Source organism: Electrophorus electricus, chromosome 14, assembly GCF_013358815.1.
Source record: "Electrophorus electricus isolate fEleEle1 chromosome 14, fEleEle1.pri, whole genome shotgun sequence".
Lineage (NCBI taxonomy): Eukaryota > Metazoa > Chordata > Actinopteri > Gymnotiformes > Gymnotidae > Electrophorus > Electrophorus electricus.
The window spans coordinates 9,901,604-9,923,232 of record NC_049548.1 but is presented as its reverse complement, the minus strand read 5'-3'; the positions used below and the strand labels follow the sequence as shown (position 1 = coordinate 9,923,232).

Sequence of the window (21,629 nt, the reverse complement as noted above, 5' to 3'; positions counted from 1 at the left end):
GTATGCGACAAACGTATGAAGGTTCCGCCTACCACTTGTAAAAGATTTTCCAACACAGTTGCATGACGGGATGCAGTACACCACTCTGGTACTGGAATATTGGGTCGGAGTAGTGGTCTTAACTATTTTGAACAAGTAACATATTAAACGCAACCTCTGCGCAGACATGATATAGTTTTACTCTTTTTAAGATCAGCGCCTTCAAATACAGGAACAAACTCGCTCGATTTCAACCGTCACACAATTTCATTTGTTTGCAGTGTGGCTAGATATCAGGAAACGCAGGCGGCGTAACTGAAAACCATGTCTACATAAAGTGGGCCTAAGGACAACCGGACTAACTCGTTTCCACCCTAGGCAAACAATGCTACATCAGAATATTTATTCATCATGTACCATAATCAACAAGGAATTCTCTTGGTGTAATTGTTAAAAGGGGATCCAATAAACAGACTATCGCATATATACACAATCCAGGAGTAATTTTGTAATGGGAGATTTTATTTGCGGTCGCATTTAAATGCGTAGAGAAATATACACGGTTTCCCGAGAAAAGATGTGCTTTACGTGCTTCTGAAATTTCATAAATGAAACGACGGCGGTCATGATTATGACTTGAACCAAGGACTCTTCACTTTTGATCCAACACGTCTGTATAGACCTAAACCAGCACGAGCTTGTTGCACTGAATATCCCCAAGGCCTTCTTGCAATTTATGCTGCACTAAAAAAAGTGCATAGTGGAAATATGCAGTTTTGATTCATTTGAGGCCCTGAACACTCTGACTATGATCTTACCACAAAATGCACACCATTCATTAATAAAAAGAAGAACAAACATAAACACAAAAGGAAGTTTATTAGCATTCACATGAATTTTACAATTATGTATTTTCCCCCATATGACAAAAGCTGCTATTGAAAATGTGATGGTGCACTACCTCCCAATGTCTGAATAAAACACACAAGGTTGTCACTGAAGAACCTGCACAGGATCATTTTACAAAAGGACGATGCGCTTCATCTTAAAAACCGTCAAATCAAGCCGTTACACAGGAGCAATCAGGAGAATACCGGAAACAGCCAAGCACTCTGCACCGCAACACGCCACCTTAACAGCTAACCAGCAATACTCAACTGCTGCGCAACTGCGCCTAGTGCACAAAAGATACACAAGAAAGAATATTAGAAAATCAATTTTGTGAAATTAGCAATTAACACAAAAGCGTTCGCTCAGCAACTGCAAAAGTAAATTTTACAAGATTTTAGCTTTTATCCAAATGAAAATCTGGCCAAATCTTCCCTAAATCAGTAAAGAAGGGAGAGAAAAAAAAAACAAACAAAAAAAACCTACTACATTGAAGACCCGAATACACAATGGGTCATTAAGGATTATGAGTTGTGATTAAAATGAACTTACTTTGTCTGGGAGATTCAATTACATGAGGTACTAAACAAATGCAAAAACTACCAAAAAAATAAATGTTCACCTAAATGTCACTTGTGTAAATATTCAATTGCATATGATCACAAACTTCAAAAAGTGATACAGAATTGTCTGGTAAACTGAAAGAATGAATCCTTTAAAAGATGTAGACCAAGTTACAATAACCTTTTGGTCTGATATCAGGTGAACTTAGAAATCCTCAGATGGATTTTCCCCCATTCGAAGCGATCCTCATATTGAAGTCTCAATCATCTGAGATCATCTAGGAAAGAAAAGAGTTAGTGAGCTTTGAAGAACTTAAAAGTAGACAACATTTCAGTTATACAAGCAAATTGCGGCTTGTACGTCTCCATAAAAAGTGGCAACTGCTGGTTAAGCAATGCTCACTTTGTTACCTTCAATTTAAAAAGAGAGGAAAAAAAAAATAAATCCACATTTAGTAAAGCACACCTTTAACACTTGTATATAGAGCAACAAGTGTCTGAAAGTTGCTCAAGTTAGTTGTATGCCCTACTTGGGGTTGAGTAACCTCAGAAATAAGCCAACAAACCTGGGGGTAGGGTATGCATTTCTAAAAGCATACTTTAAGATGTCAGCAGACTAACAGTCAGGCAGCAAAGTGCTGCATTACAAATTTTTGCAATAAAGAACCACAGGTCAGTTATGACAGCTTGCTGACTCCTTAAACTAGCTTTAAAGAAACCATACCATTTCCATCCTGCTTTTGTCTATGCAACCATAGACATGGGCGTATGACAAGGATGATGAAAAGGGCCTCAGTCCATTGTCCTTCGAACGTACCTCAACACCACCTCAACACTCAATGAGACCGACCTGCTCCATAGCAACCGCCAACCAGCAGCAGCCAGCCAATGGTCGGATCACACACTAACTGCTCTCAAACTGCCCCCAAACTCCTCTTTTGCAAACAGGAATCAGCAGCTTGGAGGAGAGAATTCCACATTTAGATGAAAGATTTACCACCCACAATCCATTGTTTTCAAATAATTAAATACTTACGATTTTACCTTTGGCTGCTCCAAATCAGTATCAGGGTGTGCATTAAAAGACACCTAAAATCATGCATTCCTTCAGATCATGCATCATTTCCCAAAGGATGCAGCAGATAATGGTCCCAAAAAAAGTTAACACTTGAAATAAAATGTATAGTCTAACAGTGCATTTGTAATTTAAAGAGCATCATGTCAACCAAGAACATAACATGGCAGATATTCTTCATCCACTTCTCCTGATGTGAACCTGCATATTTGCAGTTAGTAATAGAAGCCTCAGGAACAGCGATCACAAAACGAAAACTTAAATCAAACTTGAAGGGACATACTTTATGGGGGGGAAAGAGGAAAAAAAAAAAAAAAAAAGACCCCACACCAGTGTCAACTTTTTTTATATTCCGATGTCGTTCTTACCTAAGCTTGGGTTCATGACTCTTGGGCAGTTCCATTGGCTTCAGGAGATTTGGGTCTGCTTCGGGATCTGGACCTCGACTTGGACCCCCTGTTGGATCGAGGGCTGCGACTCCTGGACCGAGACTTTGACTTGGACCTTGAGCGGGACCTCGACGCTGACTTGGACTTGCTTCTACGTGGTGTGCGGGTTTTGGAACGAGAGCGAGACCTAGACCGGGACCTGGAGTAAGACCTGGATCTGGAGCGGCTGTAACGAGATCTACTTCGGGAACGAGAGCGACTCCTGCTCCTCGATCGGCTGTGTCTCCTGCGCCGTGGACTGCGGCTAGAAAAGAGAATATTAGCATCAGTGCCACGTGTTCATAATCAAGTAGTAAAAAAAGTATAACATTTTTGTCCAAGGACAAGTCAAATATTTGCATTACACTTGCAACAATGCTTTTATATTTGGAAAAACTAGCTCCATCTAGTTAACGAGATTGCTCGCCAACTATCTCGCTAGCTAGTAACCGTGCATCTTTAAGACAGCTATATTGCCAAAGTTTAACTAAAGTTAAACTTAAGTTAAACCGTAGGGTTAGCTAGCTAGCGTTTTGCACCAAGACAATCACATACGGGACCAGGCCAATTCGTTTTATGAAGTAACTACGCTAGCTAACTAGCCATTTGGGAAGCTAATCACGTTAGCTAGCTAATTGGCTAGAAACTTGGAACCCACAGGGCAAGTATAGCAAGCTAGGCTAACGTTATCTTACTAGCTAGCATAGCGTTTGAAACGCACTCAACCAGTAAGGCCCTGTAGGACAAAGCACTTTGTAGTTGCCCCCAGTCTTAGTTTAAATGCAATTTCGCACTTCGGACGTACGACTGTTGTTTTTGCTGAACATATTCGGCTCACTTAAGTTACGTGGCCTTACCTGCGACTTCTCCGTCCGTATCCACTGTATCTCCGGGGAGGTCCTCCGCGGCGCCCGTAATGGGAGTCTGGCGGGCGCCCGTAGCGAGCCATCTGGACGCGAAGTTCTCGCCCATCTAGCAAGGCTCCGTCCATTGCGTCCATTGCATCTTCAGCGTCTCTTTTATCATGGAAACGAACAAAGGCAAACCCACGGCTCTCCTTTGTGTACCGATCTCTGGGAATATAGACGTCCCCAACTCGGCCATACTTCTCAAAAACACGCCGCAGCGTTTCTGGCGATGTTCGATAAGTCAGATTGTCGACTTTCAACGAAGTCATCCCCTCAACATCGGGCGGAGGCCTGCCGTAACTCATCCTTGGTCAACAACTGTATCGTAAACTTAAAAAAAGGGAAAGTGTGAGACTGAACTTAAAAGCCAAAAAACAACGTTACATTACAAGAACCGGGACTGAACACGCTGCGCGGCTAAACCTAAAATGGCAGCAAGAGGATTTCCGGTGTAGTGCTTTATGGCGTGCGCTACTTCATTTACCCACCCTCTTCGGTTTGCGGCATTTCTTGGACCTTAAATGCGCATAACGTCACGCATGCGCACAATAGATATATTTTACAACACTTTTTGTATTGCATATTCATGTTATATTTTACGATGGACGTGTCTACTTGTTACATATAGTTAGCTAGTAATTCTCATCTGAAGGTGAAAACGTTTGGGACGTTATACTACATTTGGGACCTTTTAGGCTAGATAAAATCTCTGCTCTGATAACTAGGTGGTTGATATGAATTGAATCCAGCAAGGCCTCATTATTACAGCCTTCTTTTTACGTAGCTTTGTTTATCCTGATAAATAACTATAAGGGATTAACAGATCTATAAATAAAAGCATAAATTGAAGTTAAAGGTTTAAAAGGCGCAGTAGTCGACTGATAGATTATGAGATCGGGTTAACTAATGTGGGGCACTGGATCAGTTGAATACAATATAAAACGAGCGATTTAGATAAATATGATTTAAAAATGTAAAATGAATTTGCATTTAATCCGGACTTCAATTTGCTTTACTGAAAAAAGAATAGCCTAACTGGTTGTTTACAGACTCAAAGTTAACTGCTAGCCTACCCAAAATGCGAAAAATAAAGAACTTTGATACAGACCGCACCCCAGACCCTAAAGCCGACAGACGACAGAACAGGAAACCAAAGAATACAGTATGAGTAATGTAAGATGCTATAATTAAGTTGATTTAATCGAGCGGAAATGTTCTAAATTAAACCTCCCTGAGGTTATAATAGTTAAATACGTTCTATCTAGTTCCAATTAGTTGCTGATTCTCGCTTATATCTAATTCAGTTATATTTATCACATAAACGTATTTATTCTTATCATATCCTATAACATTTCTTATGAGGGTTATGGTTTTATGATTTCTGAGCTCACAAAACCAGATTTCATTTAAAGTAGTTCTATGAGTGAATGACAAGGAATGAGTATTATATCACTTTTTATTATAAAACTACCAGTGCTCGTTAGATTTGAGCACTGTAGCTGGGTTATGTCAAAGCCAGCTATAGCACTGTATTTGCTATGATGCAGAATAGTTAGATTTAAGGCTAGATTTTGATACTTGTAGCCAGGTCTACGAAATTGGTCTTCAGTCCAATCTACTACTTTCAGTCAGCTTGCATATGGACGGCTCCATTTACTATATTGCAGTAGGCTACTCAACTAGGCCTACAGGTTTCAAAATACTGAATCTGTTATAAACTAATAAACAGTAAAATGCATTTTATGCCTTTAAAAAAGCAACGCATTACCCTTAGGTGCGCCAAAAAACAAACACCGATAATTGCAGCGTTAAATCGCTGCGCCTCTGCTGCACTGCAGTGATGTTTTGGGAAGGTCATGTTTAGCGAAATAGGAGCTGTATTGTACTGCGCAAAAAAGGTCCGGATTTATGCATGACGTCAGAGGTAGCCATTCGGGCTCTCCTTTGACAGTTGGAGCTTGGGAAAAGAGCAAGCATAAGCATCAGCTTCCACCGCTATCTTGAAAGGACTATAGTATCTTATAAGATGATGTAGGCTGTACACTACACCGAAAATTGATCCAACCTAAGTCTCGTTCTCGTCGTCAAAGTGGCACTGTATGCCGCGTCCTGGCAAAGCATGCTGTTCAAGACGAAGAGGTAGCCTAGGAATGGGCTCAGGTTTGGGGACGGAAGCTGTTTGTCTGGAAACAAAACAACGACTGTGGCTTCGCGAAGCTTAGAGGCAGCATTAAGACTAATCTCATGCAATCTCAAAAATATAAAAGCTACAATATCAGTATTGCTTGGAGATGGAGCAGGTATATTAAGAGAAAAGGGAGCAGCAGTCTACAATTCGTTCCGTCCTTGCAGTGGCTTCGTTCATCTGAATTTTAATTTACAAGATAGACTGACTACCTGGAAATGGGAGCTTTGACAAGCAGACAAAATGCTGGAGTGGAGGAGGTTGACATACCATCCAACTCTGTTTACAGATATCCACCGAAAACCGGTAAGCATATTATTATTATTATTATTTTTTTTTATTATTATTATTTTTTTTGTATTAGAGTTTTAGAATGCACAGGTTTTTCAATTTACTATGCACCTTTACTTACAATGCAAAATCACGACTTGTCAGTATATGGCCTGCTAAACTGCAAAACAACTATTGTTGCACTTTTTTCATGTAGTCTTTTAAGATGGAGTGTGCTACATCTGCTTAGATTAGTGAAATGTGTAATTTAATTGATGAAAGCATAATTTGCCTTTCTAAAATGATATTACTGTTCATACTGTGAAAGGAATAATCACAGATAAGTCGTTCTTGCCCTGTGGGGCACCACCCACTGCATTTTGTCAGTTCACTGAACAATTTATTCTGGTTTTGAAGGTAGCCATTCATCTTATTGCTAACCATGTAAATTATGCTGACATAAAGCCTATTGGTGCCTACGATTTACCACTCGCTATGCTACAATTGCTGTGCCATTGGATTTGTAATGAGCACTCACAATTTATTATGACAGCACTGTTGTGTAATTTTGTATTATTGTCATAAGCCCAGGGTGGTCTCAGGTTTATGACTGAATCACCTTGGCTGAAGTAATTTACCTTGTTAGGCTCACTATAGCGTGTGTAGCTTTACCTGCTGAATCTGTGATCTTTCTATATTATCAGTCAAACACAACAGATGCTTTAACATTTCAGAAGTTTCAGAAATGTTCTCCAAAAAGAAAATCTGCCAAAGTGCAATAAATGTGTTTCCAAGATGACATTATAAAACCTATACAATGCAATATATTATGATTATTGATCAAAATTGTTATTGATAATGCTTCAGTAGTGGGATTTAAGTAATATTAAATGCAGATGTAATCATGCATTAATTAGACCACTTTAGACTATTGTAGACCATGATACAGGTAGTATATGCATAGTTGTGCATTCTTACCACTAAAGAAGTTCCAGGAAACATAGTGATTATTATCATATATCTTGTATCAACATTAGTATTCAGCAATAATGTCATGGCTATAATCTCATAACAGACTTCATTAGAAACACCTACTTTGTCTCTAAAATTACTTTATCACATACACTTGGGTGCAGTTTTAATTGTCCAATTAGAGACTATCTAGTTACAGCCCTTTTCTTGTCATGCACAATTTGTCAGCCACCTTTTATCCTATTCATAAATGGTCAACATCTGACCATATGACTACTGTTGATTAGATATTATTTGGTTGTTGGAATGTTCTCAACACAGCAGTGACTATTCTCAACACATGGCAGTGGTTGTTGCACTGATATGAGTACATATGGCACAGTGGTATTGCTGGAGGTTTCATACATTTACTGTCACTTCTGGGTAGAGAGTGTTCTGCCGTTTAAAAATATAGTAGCGGTAGCATTTCTGTGAGCAGAAATGGACTATGGCTAAAGATGGATAACAATTAAGTTAATAGTGAATGTATAGTAAACATACATTGCAGGTTGCATACATTTCTTAATAAAACAATTTTCTGCAACTGAGAATTCCTTGAAAAAAAGTCTATGAACAGGATTACATTTTCTGTATGTTGAACAGAGCTACCAGTATTTGACCTCTATGGTAAATTAGTTTATGGTAAATTCATCTTAATGCGAACTCTCATGTATGTGTGTGTTCTCTTTTGTTATATAGGGAGCTACTTTGCCAGCCATTTTATTATGGGAGGTGAGAAGTTTGAGTCGACCCATCCTGAGGGCTACCTGTTTGGCGAAAACACTGATCTCAACTTTCTTGGAAACAGACCAGTGACAGTAGGACAAATAATTTAAATATTTTTTCTACAAGATAGATATTGCTGCTTATTATGGGAAGCATGAGGACATTTGTGTGTTTTGAATGTAGGTGTGTAACAGTTTTATTAAAGTAAATGCTAAAAAATAGTACTTGTCTGAATTAACCAGTTTATTTGTATGATCTCATAACCAGTGTCAACATGCACAGTATTTTGTTTAAAAATAAATTCTGCACACTTTTCACTCTCATTTCAAGAATTAATGTCAGTTCTATATAATCACATCTGTGTAAGAGCATAGTGACTTGAGCTCAGCATGTTCTGAAAAGGAACTGAATCAAGAGCATTTAAATGGTTTTGCATGACTTTTAATATGCCGTCATTTTTAATTTCTGCTTCCAATAAGACATTTGCAGCGGGGGTGAAATGAGATGAATGTGAAAGCAATGGTAATGCTCCATGGCAAATATGAGTGGGTGTTAATTGAATTAAGCCTTTAGGTCAACTCTAAAGAGTATAACATCTGTAAGAGTGGTCCAGATTTGTGGCAATGGATTAAGCCTAGTCTTGGAATAAATAGCCATACCACTGGTCATTTGCCATTGTGACAGTAGGACACAATTGCTGTTTAGGTCCACGTTTAGGATGAAACTGGGTCTGGGAAAACAAACCTTTATGCGGGATCATAGAAAGTCTTATAGTTTTTGTCCATGTGTAATTACTTTGATTTCTAAATCTGAAATAATATAATAAAATGATGTTCATATATTAAAATGCACAATCCATGCTCATGGGGGTGGGGATTATTGCAGCTACTGAGTGGTATTGCTTAGCACTATAAGCCACAGAAGAGAAATATTCTACAGTTCAGGGATGCAGCACAATACCATGAAGCTCTGTTTTATATTGTTTATATTGTATTGAGCTTGACAAACTCAATGACACTGAATACTGGATGAGAAGGCTACTGGGTTACCCCTTTAAAGCATGGGGTCGTATTTCATTTTTCATGCAATCTGTTGGCCTATATGCATGTGTATAGCGTCACTGTGATTTAAAAGCTGGCTGGTTCTCTAAGCAGAAAGGCTGGTGATGTAGATATAAGCAGCAGCTTCCTGTGGGGAATACAGAGAGTTACATTCAAGTCCTGCTCTAGTGGGGAGAAAGGGGTGGGAGGTACCAGGCAGGCCTCATAGGTTATTCCATGCCAACTCACCTAGACCTCCTAGTTCATGTCATGGAATTTCTTGGAAAAAAACTGTGAAGCCTTCTTTTAAATTCATGAGACCTTGCAAAATTTTGTAGTTCTACTGCAAATACTTTTTCTTAATTATACATTTTTGAAGTTTGGATCTCCAAGCTACATTTCGTTTTGGCAAAATTTTGTATGTGAATTCTATGCCTCACCAATTGCCAGTGGGACTGGATTGAAATTTATACTGAACATCCAAGAAACCTTAAGGATAATTAACAGCATGTGTTCATGTAAATATTTATTTCTGAATATTTTACAATAATCAAATGAATAAACAATGACTTTTACCTAAATAAAGAATATTTTATTTTGAAAAATCTATAATAGTTTACACTTTCTTTCAACCAAATTTTGTTTCTGAGTAGTATTAATATAGTTCTGTTATATTTAAAGTTATTTGGTGCTGCATAAAAAATACAGATAACACCACAGACCACAGTGCAGAGCTCTGGAGCTGCAACCTGGAGTTGATCTTGTAAACATAGCTCTGGAGCTGCAACCCCACTTTTTAAGTTATTTTGACTATATATTTACCCATGAAGGATTATTCCTATTTCCTTGAAACTTTTTATGTGAAAGTGTTAATATTCATTATTAATATTTTAAATAATCGTTATAAGTTATATTACTCCATCATTTAATAATTTTTGGAAAATAGGTTTTCACTGGCTGTAATTATACTGTGGTTTTATTTCATAGATAGATATTTGTTGACTTCAAGGTTTTCTATCTCTGTGTGATACCTACTGAGCCTGTTTTTAATTAGGTTATATAAATGACCAAGTTACAGATTGTAAGTAAATTAGTTCAGCTAAACTAATTTCTCACATCAAGTAGTAGTTTTAGAAAACAATAAAGCAAGTCTGGGCTAAATTCACCTGGTACAGGTTTGGGCTGATTGCAAAATGGGTTGCTGCATTCCCAGAAGCATATAAAAGAGTGCAATCCTAATTAATTTAAACATTAAGCAGCTTGATGTGACAGTGAGCTCATGGAGCCCTGCTCTACTGGGAAAATGCCTGCAAGTAGAGGGAAACCTTCTTAAGACAGCTGATGCTAATGGAAAAGTTCATCTTTTAAGTTTGGCTGAGTTGGGAACTGACAAGAAAGTATTGAAGCTGAAAAGTGGATGTTCTGACTTAACAGTTGAAGACGATTTGTGTGCAACACCTTAGGTACTTTTGGTGAAATACAGCTTTCTTCAGACACAGTGTTCTGATCCAGTGTAATTATCAACAATGTATACTAACTCCTTCCCATAAACCGATTTCCCATTTACCTCAATGTTGATTTACACAAACTACATACCCACAGTGCATCTAGAGCACACGAGCATGTCTGTTGAGGGTATTTTTCCTAAAGGAATGTAAGGATTAATGCACACTTATATGATCCTTTAATCAGATGGGTTTTTGTTGTATTTAGAATTATCTGTTTTATGACATTTGATAAGGTAGATTAAATACAATTGTAAAAACCTTGAAGTGACACTGCATAGTCAATCAGTGATGAAGGCATCTTTTAGATAGTAATTTTTGAGTTTGTTAGGATTCAGTAGCTATTGCTGTTGCGATTGACTTATTAATTATACTGTGGTCCTTAACAGTTCCCATACAATGCTCCACCACCTCACGAACCAGTGAAAACACTGCGCAGTCTCATCAATATCCGCAAAGATACCCTGCGATTGGTCAGGTGAGACTTCAGTATTTATATGCAGTATACGAGCTTGTAATTGTCTGCCATGAGCTGTTGACATGTTCTACTGTTTTAGAATGTGTTGAATTCTAGTATTCCATCTCCAGGTGTAGTGAAGACATGACGTTACCAGGGCAAGAGGCTGGAAAAGGCCACACTTGCTACAACATTGAGTTTACCTTTGATGCTGACACGCAAGTTGCCATCACTATTTACTACCAAGCCTCGGAGGAATTCCACAATGGTGTGCCCATGTGAGTCAGAGGAGTGATGGCCAAAAACGTCAAGAAAATCATTAGAACAACCTTGAAAACTTTTCAATATTATTGCACAGTGTTGAATAAAGAGTAGGTTTATTATGAGAAATGTATATCAACAATTAAAAATACTACTAGCACTACTGCCTATATTGCTTGTAATCGCTCCTATTGTGTATTGGCCAAGAAAAGATAATGTATGTGTCAAACATTTTTCACTGCATACTTAATTTGTGTTCCTGCATGTGATCATTAACTATAAAGACAACCACTTATTCTAAATAAAAGACTGTGGGTTGATAGCTAGGTGCTATGTTTGTGTATTGCTGTGTATTGACAGATATCTGCCACAGGATGGCTCATTGCAGTCTGAGACTGTGCATTTCAAGAGAGGTGTCTGCCAGCAGTTCTGCCTACCTTCACATTCTGTCAACTTATCAGAGTGGTCAGATGAGGAGGTAACTGCATGTTTTAATGGTAGACCTTTCAGTGAGGTGTCTGCATGTCTGTGTCCTTGTGCTTATATGCATGTACAATTGAGTGAAAAAGAAAGGAAGAAAGATATTTCAATCAGTTTAAGAGGAACCTATTGCCCCTCCTTATTTCTTATTAATTATATTTTTATGAATTTGTGGAGAAATGACTCAAAGTACTTGTGTACTGAATTTAGCTAGAGTCAGCTGTAGCTACTGAGGGGTACGGGTCTGGCCAGTAGATCTTTACTATTGCAAAAGCTGTGTGCTCTGTTTTAATGATGTTAAACTGTTATCATTTAGCTTTTATTTGACATGGATAAAGAAATCTTCCCAATGGTTGTACAAGCAGTGGTCGATGAAGGGGATGGTGAGATGAATCACGTTGTCTTCTGTCTTCATATGTGATTACTACTGTAGCTGTTACAGGAACATGTGAGACTTTATATTTTATTTGTCTCATTTTATCTGCAGAGCATTTAGGACACTCTCACATTCTTCTTGCAACTTTTGAGAAGGTAGGCATTTGTAGTTATGTAGAAAATGTAGTCCAGGCATTAGGGTTGTAAGTACTGATTAAAAGTAAAATGTAAAGCTTAACTATGTGAAATGGTGAATAACAAATTAGACACATATATGTTCCTCTTGGGTGTACAAAATCTTATACCTCCCTTTATAGCACGTGGACGGCAGCTACTGTGTGAAACCACTAAAGCAGAAGCAAGTGGTAAATCCTCTAAATATGAAATTATCTGTGAGGTCTAGTTGAGCAGTTGTCTGTTGGTTCTAGTAGATGTCTTTTGATGGTCTTTCAGGTGGATGGAGTTAGTTACCTATTACAGGAAATTTATGGCATAGAAAACAAATACAACAGCCAAGACTCTAAAGTAAGTAATCAGTCTCATCCTCTTCAAATGCATCAAGGGGAAACATAGTTAAAGATCATAAAATGATTAGACACGACATTTCAGTTAGAGCATTCCCTTCATTGTTAGCGTTTCGGTTCATTTTTTCATGACCATCTTACTGATGATTTCCTTTATGATCCACACTTTTTCCAGGTGGCTGATGACGAGATAAGTGACAACAGTGCGGAGTGTGTGGTGTGTCTGTCAGATGTGCGTGATACGCTCATCTTGCCCTGCAGACACCTGTGCTTGTGCACGGCCTGCGCAGATACACTGCGTTACCAGGCCAACTGCTGTCCAATCTGCCGCCTGCGTAAGTACAAATTCAGGGTCCAATCCAGGACTGCCTCACCGACCTCCCAACTCTGCATGTCTTGTTTGGATTGTATATGATGCACAATAACTTGATGCTTTGCAGGACTGAGAGGACATAAACTCTCCCAAGCACACAAGAGTATTACTAAAATTATTTTTCTTTTTACCTGTTCATGGAGCACATTTTTGTTATCTGATGCTGTTTGCAGCATTCCGAGCCCTACTGCAGATCCGAGCCTTGAGGAGGAAGCTGAACCCCATCTCCCCGACTGGATTCAACTCAGTCATCACTTCACAGACCTCTGACTCTGAGGAACACTCGGTAACATAGTGAACCTGCATTTTTACCTCACAAAGCTTGGCTTAGCACAGACTCTAAAAAAACAGTGTCATCTGTTTGTATTGCATGTACACATGCACATGCCAGCTATGAAGATCAAACACAAAGCAGCTTACGCTGTTACAGCTCAGGCAGCCATTTTCATCTGTTGTGTATTTCAGGCTCCGGAGCACATTCCGGCAGGTTACGAGGCTGTGTCCCTGTTGGAGGCCCTGAACGGCCCTCTGAACCCCTCGCCATCTGCTCCTCCCTTGCAAGGCCTGAAGAAGGGCCATGTCTCTGGGACCCTGCCTTCGTATAGCAGTGAGGGTCACCACATGACTGCACACTCACTCTCCCCTGTAGAACATGCCATCAACCCCAGCCAGGGTCTCAAACTCAAGAAGAGTGACTCCAAGTGAGTGACCCACAGCCCTTCATGCCACTTGTATTAACTTGCACAGATGGGAAATCTCAATTTCATCATGGGGTGCATGTCAAAATTGGTTATAAAAGATGTCCTCACCTACATCTATTTACAGTGTTCAGTCTTGTCTACTCTTTATAATCCTTATAATCCTATAAGATATAAGTTATTTGACTTTTGATGTGAAGAATTAACCACTAAATTTTGCAGACCATTTTAAGAACGCTCAAATTATAAAGTGAATTTCAACTTAAATATCTATACATACCAACCAGGCGTTTGTGTTTCTGCTTTCTGGGATGCTCCCAGGTCCCTCTCCCAAAATTCCTCAGTGCTTCCCGAGGAGGAGGATGAGAAGTCATGCAGTGAATCAGAGGTTCAGGCATGCAGGAGGAAGCTGCCTATGGAACAGCAAGAGGTACTTTAAAACTGTTAAAGAGTTAGGAAGCTTCACTTCAACTTAGGAAGCTTCACTCCTGGTTAGCTGACTAACTACAAATGATGTTTCATAGTAGTAACAGTAGTAGTTTTATTTTTTGTAGACTTTGCAGATATTTACCTCTTTTTTTTTTACTGAGTTCTCTCTTTCTTGCATGAAATGTGTTGTTATTTCTTTTAAAAAGAAATGTACAACAAAAAAATAAAATAGGTGCAAAAATAAGTAAATAGGCACACTGAAAATTATTATATATATATATATATACACACACACATACCACATACATATATATGTATATGTATGTGTGTGTGTGTGTGTGTGTGTGTGTGTGTGTGTGTGTGTGTGTGTATATGTATTTTTTTATATATATATATATATATATATATATATATATATATATATATATATATATATATATATATATATATATATATATAACTGACTTTTCTTAACATGTAAACTTTCATGTGTACATTGGCACAATCTGAAAAGGACTGGCCAAAATGTAAAGATGCAGAGTTGAACAAGACAACTCAAGTGGCCATGATGTTTTTCTCAGTGTGGTGTGACCCCAGAGAGTGACAACCTCACTCTGTCCTCGTGTGGGGCCATAGGCCAGTCCTCCTGCACAGACACGCCATTGTCTTCCACTATAACCTCCCCTGAAGGTAACACACCACACAGAGATCAACAGCTACATACCATATTTTTTTTAAGGCTGCTGTAAAAAAAATAATTCAGTTAGAAATTCTGATACCACAAGAATGAAGTTGAAACATCGATAGAACAAAGTATTTTCAGGATAAGCTTGTAATATTTTAAGCATTTAAAAGCAGTAATATTTTAAGTTGTCAGGTTACAAGAAAATAAACTGCAGTATTTTGACAATGAAGTTTTAAAGTTAGAAGAAAAAAGTTGTAATATTTTGACAAAAACTTTTAAGAGTGTCGTAGCAACACGCTATGTTCCCATGTGAAAGCACAGCACTGTCTGTATCTTAGCCTAATGTGCTCTCTTCCTCTCTCCCCACTACCCTCTCCTGCCTTTCCAGAGCCAGTGAGCAGCAGCCTGGCTCAGTCTGTAATGTCCATGGCATCGTCACAGAGCCAGCACTCCCAGATCAGCACAGATACACTCTCATCGATGTCTGGCTCCTACCTGGCAGCAGCTGAGGGGGAGGAGCCCCACGAGAGTCTGGCTGAGAGCCAGGGACCATCCCGGCTGGAGGTCGAGGTAAACTGGGGAGAGGAAAGGCCCAGGGATTAGTGAACCTCTCACCTGGTGTCTTGTTCATAACTGAATCTGAAATCATATTTTATAAATCAGAAAGTCTATTAAATCACTGGATCTTTCACATATGTATGATACAAAACAGTAAAGTGTTAGATGTGAACTTTTTAACATTATGAGAAGAAGCACAAAAACCATCCATTTCTGTTTCGTTAGCAGGCAATCCCTAGTGACTCAAATGACCATAACTTTGTGACAGCCATGGGTGAAGAACAGGATTCGGAGGTGCAATCAAAATTTAAAGACATTTAAATGGGATAGAAATTTAACCTTATCACTATATTAAATGGGTCAAAACAAATTTCACTTAGCAGTTAAATTTGTAATGCTTTAATCCTTAATTTTTGTATAGAATTTACTCCTATAATTTTTGCTTCCTTAGGGAAATGATGTCACAGAGGAGGACTGTGCATCTCCTACTAAAGACCAGGGTAAACATAAACATTGCTTTGTGATTGTTTTATTGTCATGCATCTATATCAAATTGCACATAATAAAGAAGTGAGAGAGAGAGAGAGAGAAAGAGAGAGAGAGAGAGAGAGAGCATATTGCAGTGTGCTATATCATCCTGTTGACACATTCTTCATAAAAAATGGCTCAGTCACTCTATAAACATGTTTCATTATGGGGCCACTGAACATTTTGATGAGGTTATTCAGCAGTGCAGGCCGTGACAAGTGCCTTATCACTCTGTGTATTTCATTTAGATAGTCCATTCTCACACTGGATGTGTATGTTTTGTGTTCTGAATGTGCAGTTTTTGTGCTGGTATAATCCTCTAGCATGTGATGATGGCCTTTAATTGTGTATACTTTAGAAGTAGCCTGCCTTGGATACAGGTATCCCTTTTGTTAATTTTGAAAGTTACTGCATTGTTCTGGTAGTCACTGTACTGATTACTAATCACCTGGCACACTGATATGAGGTTTGCCACACTCAGGAATACTGGCATACTGACAGGAGATATGCTCTTTTGAACTACTGTTGTTGTTTTTTTAAGGACTAGACATGGATTTAAAAGACTGTGAAAACAGAGGGTATTGGCATCTAACAGAAATGGTGCCTTTGCTGTTTGGGTTGCAGTATCACGGTGCTTGTTTTCCATTTGGTCACTGATAGTGAATGCTTTTGGCCTACACTGTTTTCATTTAAGTTTGGTATACTTGTTAAAACATAATGATGCATGCTAATCTAATGTACTTATTGATGTAATATTGTGGATTTCTGAGCTGCTATGTCAAATTTGAGAAACTATTTGCCACAGTAATGCAGAGTCTGTGAGCTGATTCTAGGAGTTTCACTTTCTCCCTGCACTTCCATGCTTGTCTGTGTGCATGTGTGCACTGTTGTTATGCCATGTGTGCATCTGCCATCACACAGTGGCTGCTACATAACATCCAGCAACTCACTGCTTTAATGCCCTCCAGGCCTAGCCTTCCCCTACACTCTGCTGTGCACCACTGTGCCTTGGCTGCTCTGTTTGACCTCTGACCTCGCTTGCAGGTGGGCGCAGCAGGAACGATGTGCCTTGTCCAGAGTTTGACAATAACAATCAGGGGCAGTCTGACACCCACTGTCTGACACTCCTGGACAATGAACAGGCTTCTGATGGCCAATTCGCTGGTGAGTGGCAACTTTTGTGAGAGGAGGGGATTAGGTGAGCTCTTCATACTGGATTTGCAGTTTAAAAGGGCAGTCAAGAGATTTGGTAGGGATGGAATATGGTTTTCCTTAACCTCTGATAATTGTGTTAAAAAGAGAGTTGGTAGCTGCACTCTTTCCTTGATTCTCCTTTTTATAGTGTGGTTGTGTACAGGTGTGAGTGTGTGTGCTGTCAGTTTCTGAATGGATCCATCTGAGAGACATCATGTGATTAAGCTGATGCTGATTGTTTGCCAGCTCCCAGGCGCTTTGCATTTCATTCCTCCACCTTTCTGTTCACCTTCTGATTTGTCTTGTTGGTTTATGCCATTTCCAGCTCATAATGTGGCCATGACTGGGCAGAGATATGTGATCACAGAAAGACTTGCAAAGCTGTATTTCACAATACAATATTTGTATAGCAATTCTGCATTTAAATGCACACTCATTAGCAAAATAATAATTTCTCTCTTCTGATCGTAAGTCTTGTTCAGGTCCTTCTGGCAGAAGCTGCGCATGCTGGCTGTTTTCAAATATGGCCTACATTTCTTTTTCCAAATATGTGTGATGAACAGAAAAAATCTGCCGCCATAATAATTCTTAACCATACAGTCATCCATCCCATGCATGGTATCTCCAGCCTACAATTCTTTCATCACCTCTGTACATTTCAGCCTCTCTCTCTTAGACCAGATTTCTTCTTTTCTGTGAATGTCTGATTAAATCTCCTGTTGTGCTGTAAATGTACTCTTTTCTTTCTCTCTATCTCTCTGTTTACATTTTTCACCCCATCTCTCTCTCTTTATCTTCCTGGATGTCTGTGGAATGGACAGATGAGGACTCGTGTCCTGTTCACATTGAGGAATAGGTACGGGCTCATGGCAAAGGGGTCATTCCCCAGAAGACCGAATGCACAGAATATTCACATTAGACAGTTTCCCCCACTTTTCCTTCTTTCTTTCTTTACCTTAGTGTCCAAAGAGGAAGTTAAACAGAAATGATCTCTTGAATGTCTAGTGCTGGACTGAACAATGGTCTAAAGGGTCTTAAGCCATCTGTGTTAGTCAACTTAAGACAAGCACCTGTATGTAACACTTTTTTTATTGCTGGTCTCCAGATGCTGAAAGAGAAATGACCCGTCTTTAGGATCAAATGTTGTAATGAATTATTTTTTTCTTCAATTTCTTGCCTTTCTTATTCTCTTCCGAAAAATCAATAACCATGTGCCTTTGTTTGTTTTCACTCCTCAAATTTCTTACATGCTCCTCTTCACATCCTCCCTCAATGTATCCTCTTTGCCCTGTGTGGTTCACAGGACTGCTGTACCTCGAAGCTTACCGGTGTTCACAGGCACATCTGCCTCACCATGCCTCCACCAGCAACATCAACCTGGAGAAGCAACAGGTCACCAACATGGGGGCAAGTCCAAAAAGGACACCAAAAATTCGACGTGGACCGCTAGCAGTGTGAAACATACTGCAGCCTGCTGTTACGCACCTACACAGCACTTCCCTGTTGCAGCCTGAGGGCTGTCAAGCCCCTACACCACAACTCATCATGTCACCCCATACCCTGGTCTTAACAAAACCAGAATTCAGCTAGAGACTTCTTTTCAATTTTTTTTCTTTCTCTACTTTTGGTACAAGTCAGTATGTTACTGAGATATTTATGTGGCTTCCCTTCCTCACTGTGCTAAAATATGTTGTGTTGACACCTGTGTAAAGCAAAGAATTTAAATGAGTGCCTGCCAGTATATGTGGAGGCCCCTTTACCAGTACATGTAAAGGAGCACTAAAAATGCCCTTCTTAATGAGCAGAACTGGTGGAAATTTGATGATCGCTTTTGAAGTCATGATTCATGAAGGGCTTTCTTGAGAGGTCAGTAGTGGATAATGTGTTCTTTGATTATGATTGCCTGTAGTATAGCTGGACTACCTGGTTTTTACTTCCCTCAACAGAAGAAAAGGTTAAATTACTGTACTGGCCTGATGGGATGTTTAGTATGGATCAACTACTCATTTGCATGCACAGAACCTCTGGACAAACCAATCCTGTGTTCTTTGTACCTCAGCTCTAGAATACTCCGTGTTGGAATGTCAGTATTAACATGTTGCACTTCCTTTCTCATGACATAGGAACTGAAAAAGATGATAAAAGGCTTCTAAAGTGGCTGAATGTGCAACGCTTAACAACATAAGAACCCAACAAAGAGAAGATTTTCCAAATAAGCCCCTAGTACACGGATTCGCCTGCTCTACTTAAGGGATATCTAACACGTCACAGTATGAATTTATAGCAATAACACATCTTTGCGCTGCAACTGTCCTTATTAGATTTGCTGCAATCACTGAGATGGTCTTACAGCTGTGCATAAAACACAGACATATAACAGCCTAAAGCTACAAAGCTGCCTCACCTGCCTTCTAAATCAGACTGGCTATGGATCTGAATAAAATCACTGGTGATCAGAAAAAAATCGTCCACAAATGGCAACAAACCTTATATAGATAATGCTATGATATATTTACTATAACAGTTATTCTTGTGTTCTGTTGACTGTTGGTGCATCATTTTTTGGATGGAGAGTGGGGGTGGGTGGTAGTTAAGGGGTAGGATTAATAGTGCAATTAACTTGGTTTTGAACAGAACCTGGGAATAAATGGTTACTAGTGCCCCATAGAGATGCATTACATGAAACAGATTTGCATGAGGAATATGGATTGCTTAGCCAGTGTGCCAGTGTGACTTTGATCTGCCAGATCTTTTAAAATGCGATTTTATGCATTCCACTTGGCAGGAGTGAACTGTACTTTGCAGGATTCTACATCCAAAAGTGTTTACTTGGCATCTTGGCCAACTAATTTGGTTTGATATTAAATGCAGCATAAATGTGCCACCTACTTGACAATGGTGGACAGCCAATTGATAACACTGAATTTTACAATGGTGTTTTCAAAGGATACAGATCTTATAAGATTTCACATTTTATGAGATTAGGAGTGCATTAATTAATCTGCATTAATTGATTGATAATCTTATTTTATTGGTTCCTTTGGCTTTGCCCCATATGTGATTAAACAAAATGCCCCAATAATGACACATCAGATACGTGTTCTAAATAAATCTGGAGACAATCCCAAATGAGTCATATTTATGATTTCCTTTTAAAACATGTCTATAGGCATTTTTTGTAAAAAGATTTTTTTTTTTTTTTTTTTTTTTTTTTTATGTAGGTCTTGTAATAGGTCTTGCTATTGTTATTAGACTGTCAATTTTGTTCTGTAATTATATGGGTAATGATGTAAAATTATAATAACTGTTTCTACAGAAGAAACAATGTGACCTTTCACAAGTGCACAGTTAGGAATGTTTGTTTGTTTCCCCTAGACCACAAGTATATGGCAAGTGTAACACAAGCATGGTAGTTTCGACCATTCCCCACAAGTCAATAGATGTATGTTTAAAAAAAAACAAAAAAAAAACACGTACATTAGCAGTAAATATTTACAGTAGTCCCCTCTGTCCTAACGTTTCCAGCCTCTGCTTACAAACAGAAGTTTCAGAAAAATTAGGTCTATTGATTTAGAAGACTGCATGGACATGGTTTTTTGCTTAAAAATAATAGATACCTATCTGTGCAGTGAGATTATTGCAGTGAAATGTAAGTTAGATTGTTCTCTAAGGACACTTCAGGAGCTGAATTGTTGTAAAGAAAACTTCCTTCCTAAATGCTTATGGAGCATTGTTTCGTTATCTGAATGCACTCCCTTCTGTTATGTTTTATTGTTGTCATCCTGCACTGATATGGAAAATTACTGTGATGAATTACAAAATGGACTGAGTCTATAAATTAGTCACTTTTATAGAATGAAAGATACAAATGTCAAAACAAACATTTCTTATTAAAATGTTGTTCTACCAATTTTGTGAATTATATCCTGCAACAGGCTATCTGATATGAAACAATACTTCTGAAACAAACATTGTGGTGTTAAGATATGGGAGCAATCAAGATAGCCAGTGAAACCTGTTAATGTGTTATGGAAGATACCACATCTTTTCTACTGGGATAAAGGAATTATCTGGACAAATCCATTCTGTCCATGCAGAGTTTAATATTTCAGCAGTTAATGTTGAACTGGTAATCTCTGTTTGCCCATAGTTAAACATCAATGAAAATCTGTAGGTTTTCTGACACTGTGACATCTGTCCGTTAAATAAACAAACCCAGTCACTGGTCAAGAATCTTATCCTCCTTATATTGTAAATCAATAACAGTGAAATTAATATTGTATTGGCTACAAATAACAAATCCTTCATAAAACTCATAAAGCTAGAGGGAGTAGACCAGATCAAGCTTTCTGCTTGCCTCACCTGTGCCTAAGTCACTTCTACTCAGAAAAGAACCAGAATGCACTCATGAAACCAAATGCTAAACTAGAGGTCAAGATCTACAGTATGTTGAGCTTTACATTTGCCAAACTAATGGATTTATTGCTAA

The 21,629-nt window shown here is 38.7% G+C and overlaps 2 protein-coding genes across 11 annotated transcripts; one reads left to right on the top strand and one right to left on the bottom strand.

Annotated features, from left to right (window-relative positions):
- Nucleotides 1-839: 839 nt before the first annotated feature.
- On the bottom strand, nucleotides 840-4,300 carry srsf2a (serine and arginine rich splicing factor 2a). Of its 3 annotated transcripts, none has more exons than XR_004776858.1 (3): nucleotides 3,791-4,300; nucleotides 1,612-3,198; nucleotides 840-1,153 (listed from the first exon to the last, which is right to left on the bottom strand). XR_004776858.1 is itself a non-coding variant. In XM_027002694.2 (3 exons), the coding sequence occupies exons 1-2, from the start codon at nucleotides 4,144-4,146 to the stop codon at nucleotides 2,886-2,888; spliced, it is 669 nt and encodes a 222-aa protein (XP_026858495.1). In that variant the 5' UTR covers nucleotides 4,147-4,300; the 3' UTR covers nucleotides 840-1,708; nucleotides 2,874-2,885. The 3 variants fall into 3 exon arrangements, 2 of the variants coding, with proteins under 2 accessions (XP_026858495.1, XP_035389648.1); XM_027002694.2 differs by having other exon boundaries at nucleotides 840-1,708; nucleotides 2,874-3,198; XM_035533755.1 differs by having other exon boundaries at nucleotides 840-3,198.
- Nucleotides 4,301-5,777: 1,477 nt separating this feature from the next.
- Nucleotides 5,778-21,050, top strand: rnf157 (ring finger protein 157). Of its 8 annotated transcripts, XM_027002658.2 has the most exons (21): nucleotides 5,778-6,332; nucleotides 8,007-8,125; nucleotides 10,968-11,056; nucleotides 11,167-11,313; nucleotides 11,657-11,774; nucleotides 12,093-12,159; nucleotides 12,264-12,307; nucleotides 12,469-12,516; nucleotides 12,605-12,676; nucleotides 12,851-13,010; nucleotides 13,222-13,334; nucleotides 13,514-13,749; nucleotides 14,068-14,176; nucleotides 14,757-14,865; nucleotides 15,249-15,430; nucleotides 15,644-15,712; nucleotides 15,870-15,918; nucleotides 16,991-17,110; nucleotides 17,962-17,996; nucleotides 18,246-18,285; nucleotides 18,444-18,536. In XM_027002658.2, exons 1-19 carry the CDS (start codon nucleotides 6,245-6,247, stop codon nucleotides 17,994-17,996), a joined length of 1,974 nt encoding a protein of 657 aa, XP_026858459.2. In that variant the 5' UTR covers nucleotides 5,778-6,244; the 3' UTR covers nucleotides 18,246-18,285; nucleotides 18,444-18,536. The 8 variants fall into 8 exon arrangements, 7 of the variants coding, with proteins under 7 accessions (XP_026858459.2, XP_026858458.2, XP_026858456.2 ...); XR_003410157.2 differs by lacking the exon at nucleotides 18,246-18,285 and having other exon boundaries at nucleotides 17,962-18,212; nucleotides 18,444-18,523; XM_027002657.2 differs by having other exon boundaries at nucleotides 18,246-18,530.
- The last annotated feature ends 579 nt before the right edge of the window (nucleotides 21,051-21,629 follow it).

What these genes read in the sequence shown, in the direction of transcription:
- srsf2a (XM_035533755.1), bottom strand. Translation starts at nt 4,146, where the DNA reads ATGAGTTACGGCAGGCCTCCGCCCGATGTTGAGGGGATGACTTCGTTG. An exon ending in TACGGACGGAGAAGTCGCAG is followed by an intron (nt 3,199 to 3,790) that starts GTAAGGCCACGT and finishes TCTCTTTTCTAG; the next exon opens with CCGCAGTCCACGGCGCAGGA.
- rnf157 (XM_027002653.2), top strand. Translation starts at nt 6,245, where the DNA reads ATGGGAGCTTTGACAAGCAGACAAAATGCTGGAGTGGAGGAGGTTGAC. An exon ending in TTCCACAATGGTGTGCCCAT is followed by an intron (nt 11,314 to 11,656) that starts GTGAGTCAGAGG and finishes GTGTATTGACAG; the next exon opens with ATATCTGCCACAGGATGGCT. An exon ending in CACTATAACCTCCCCTGAAG is followed by an intron (nt 14,866 to 15,248) that starts GTAACACACCAC and finishes CTGCCTTTCCAG; the next exon opens with AGCCAGTGAGCAGCAGCCTG.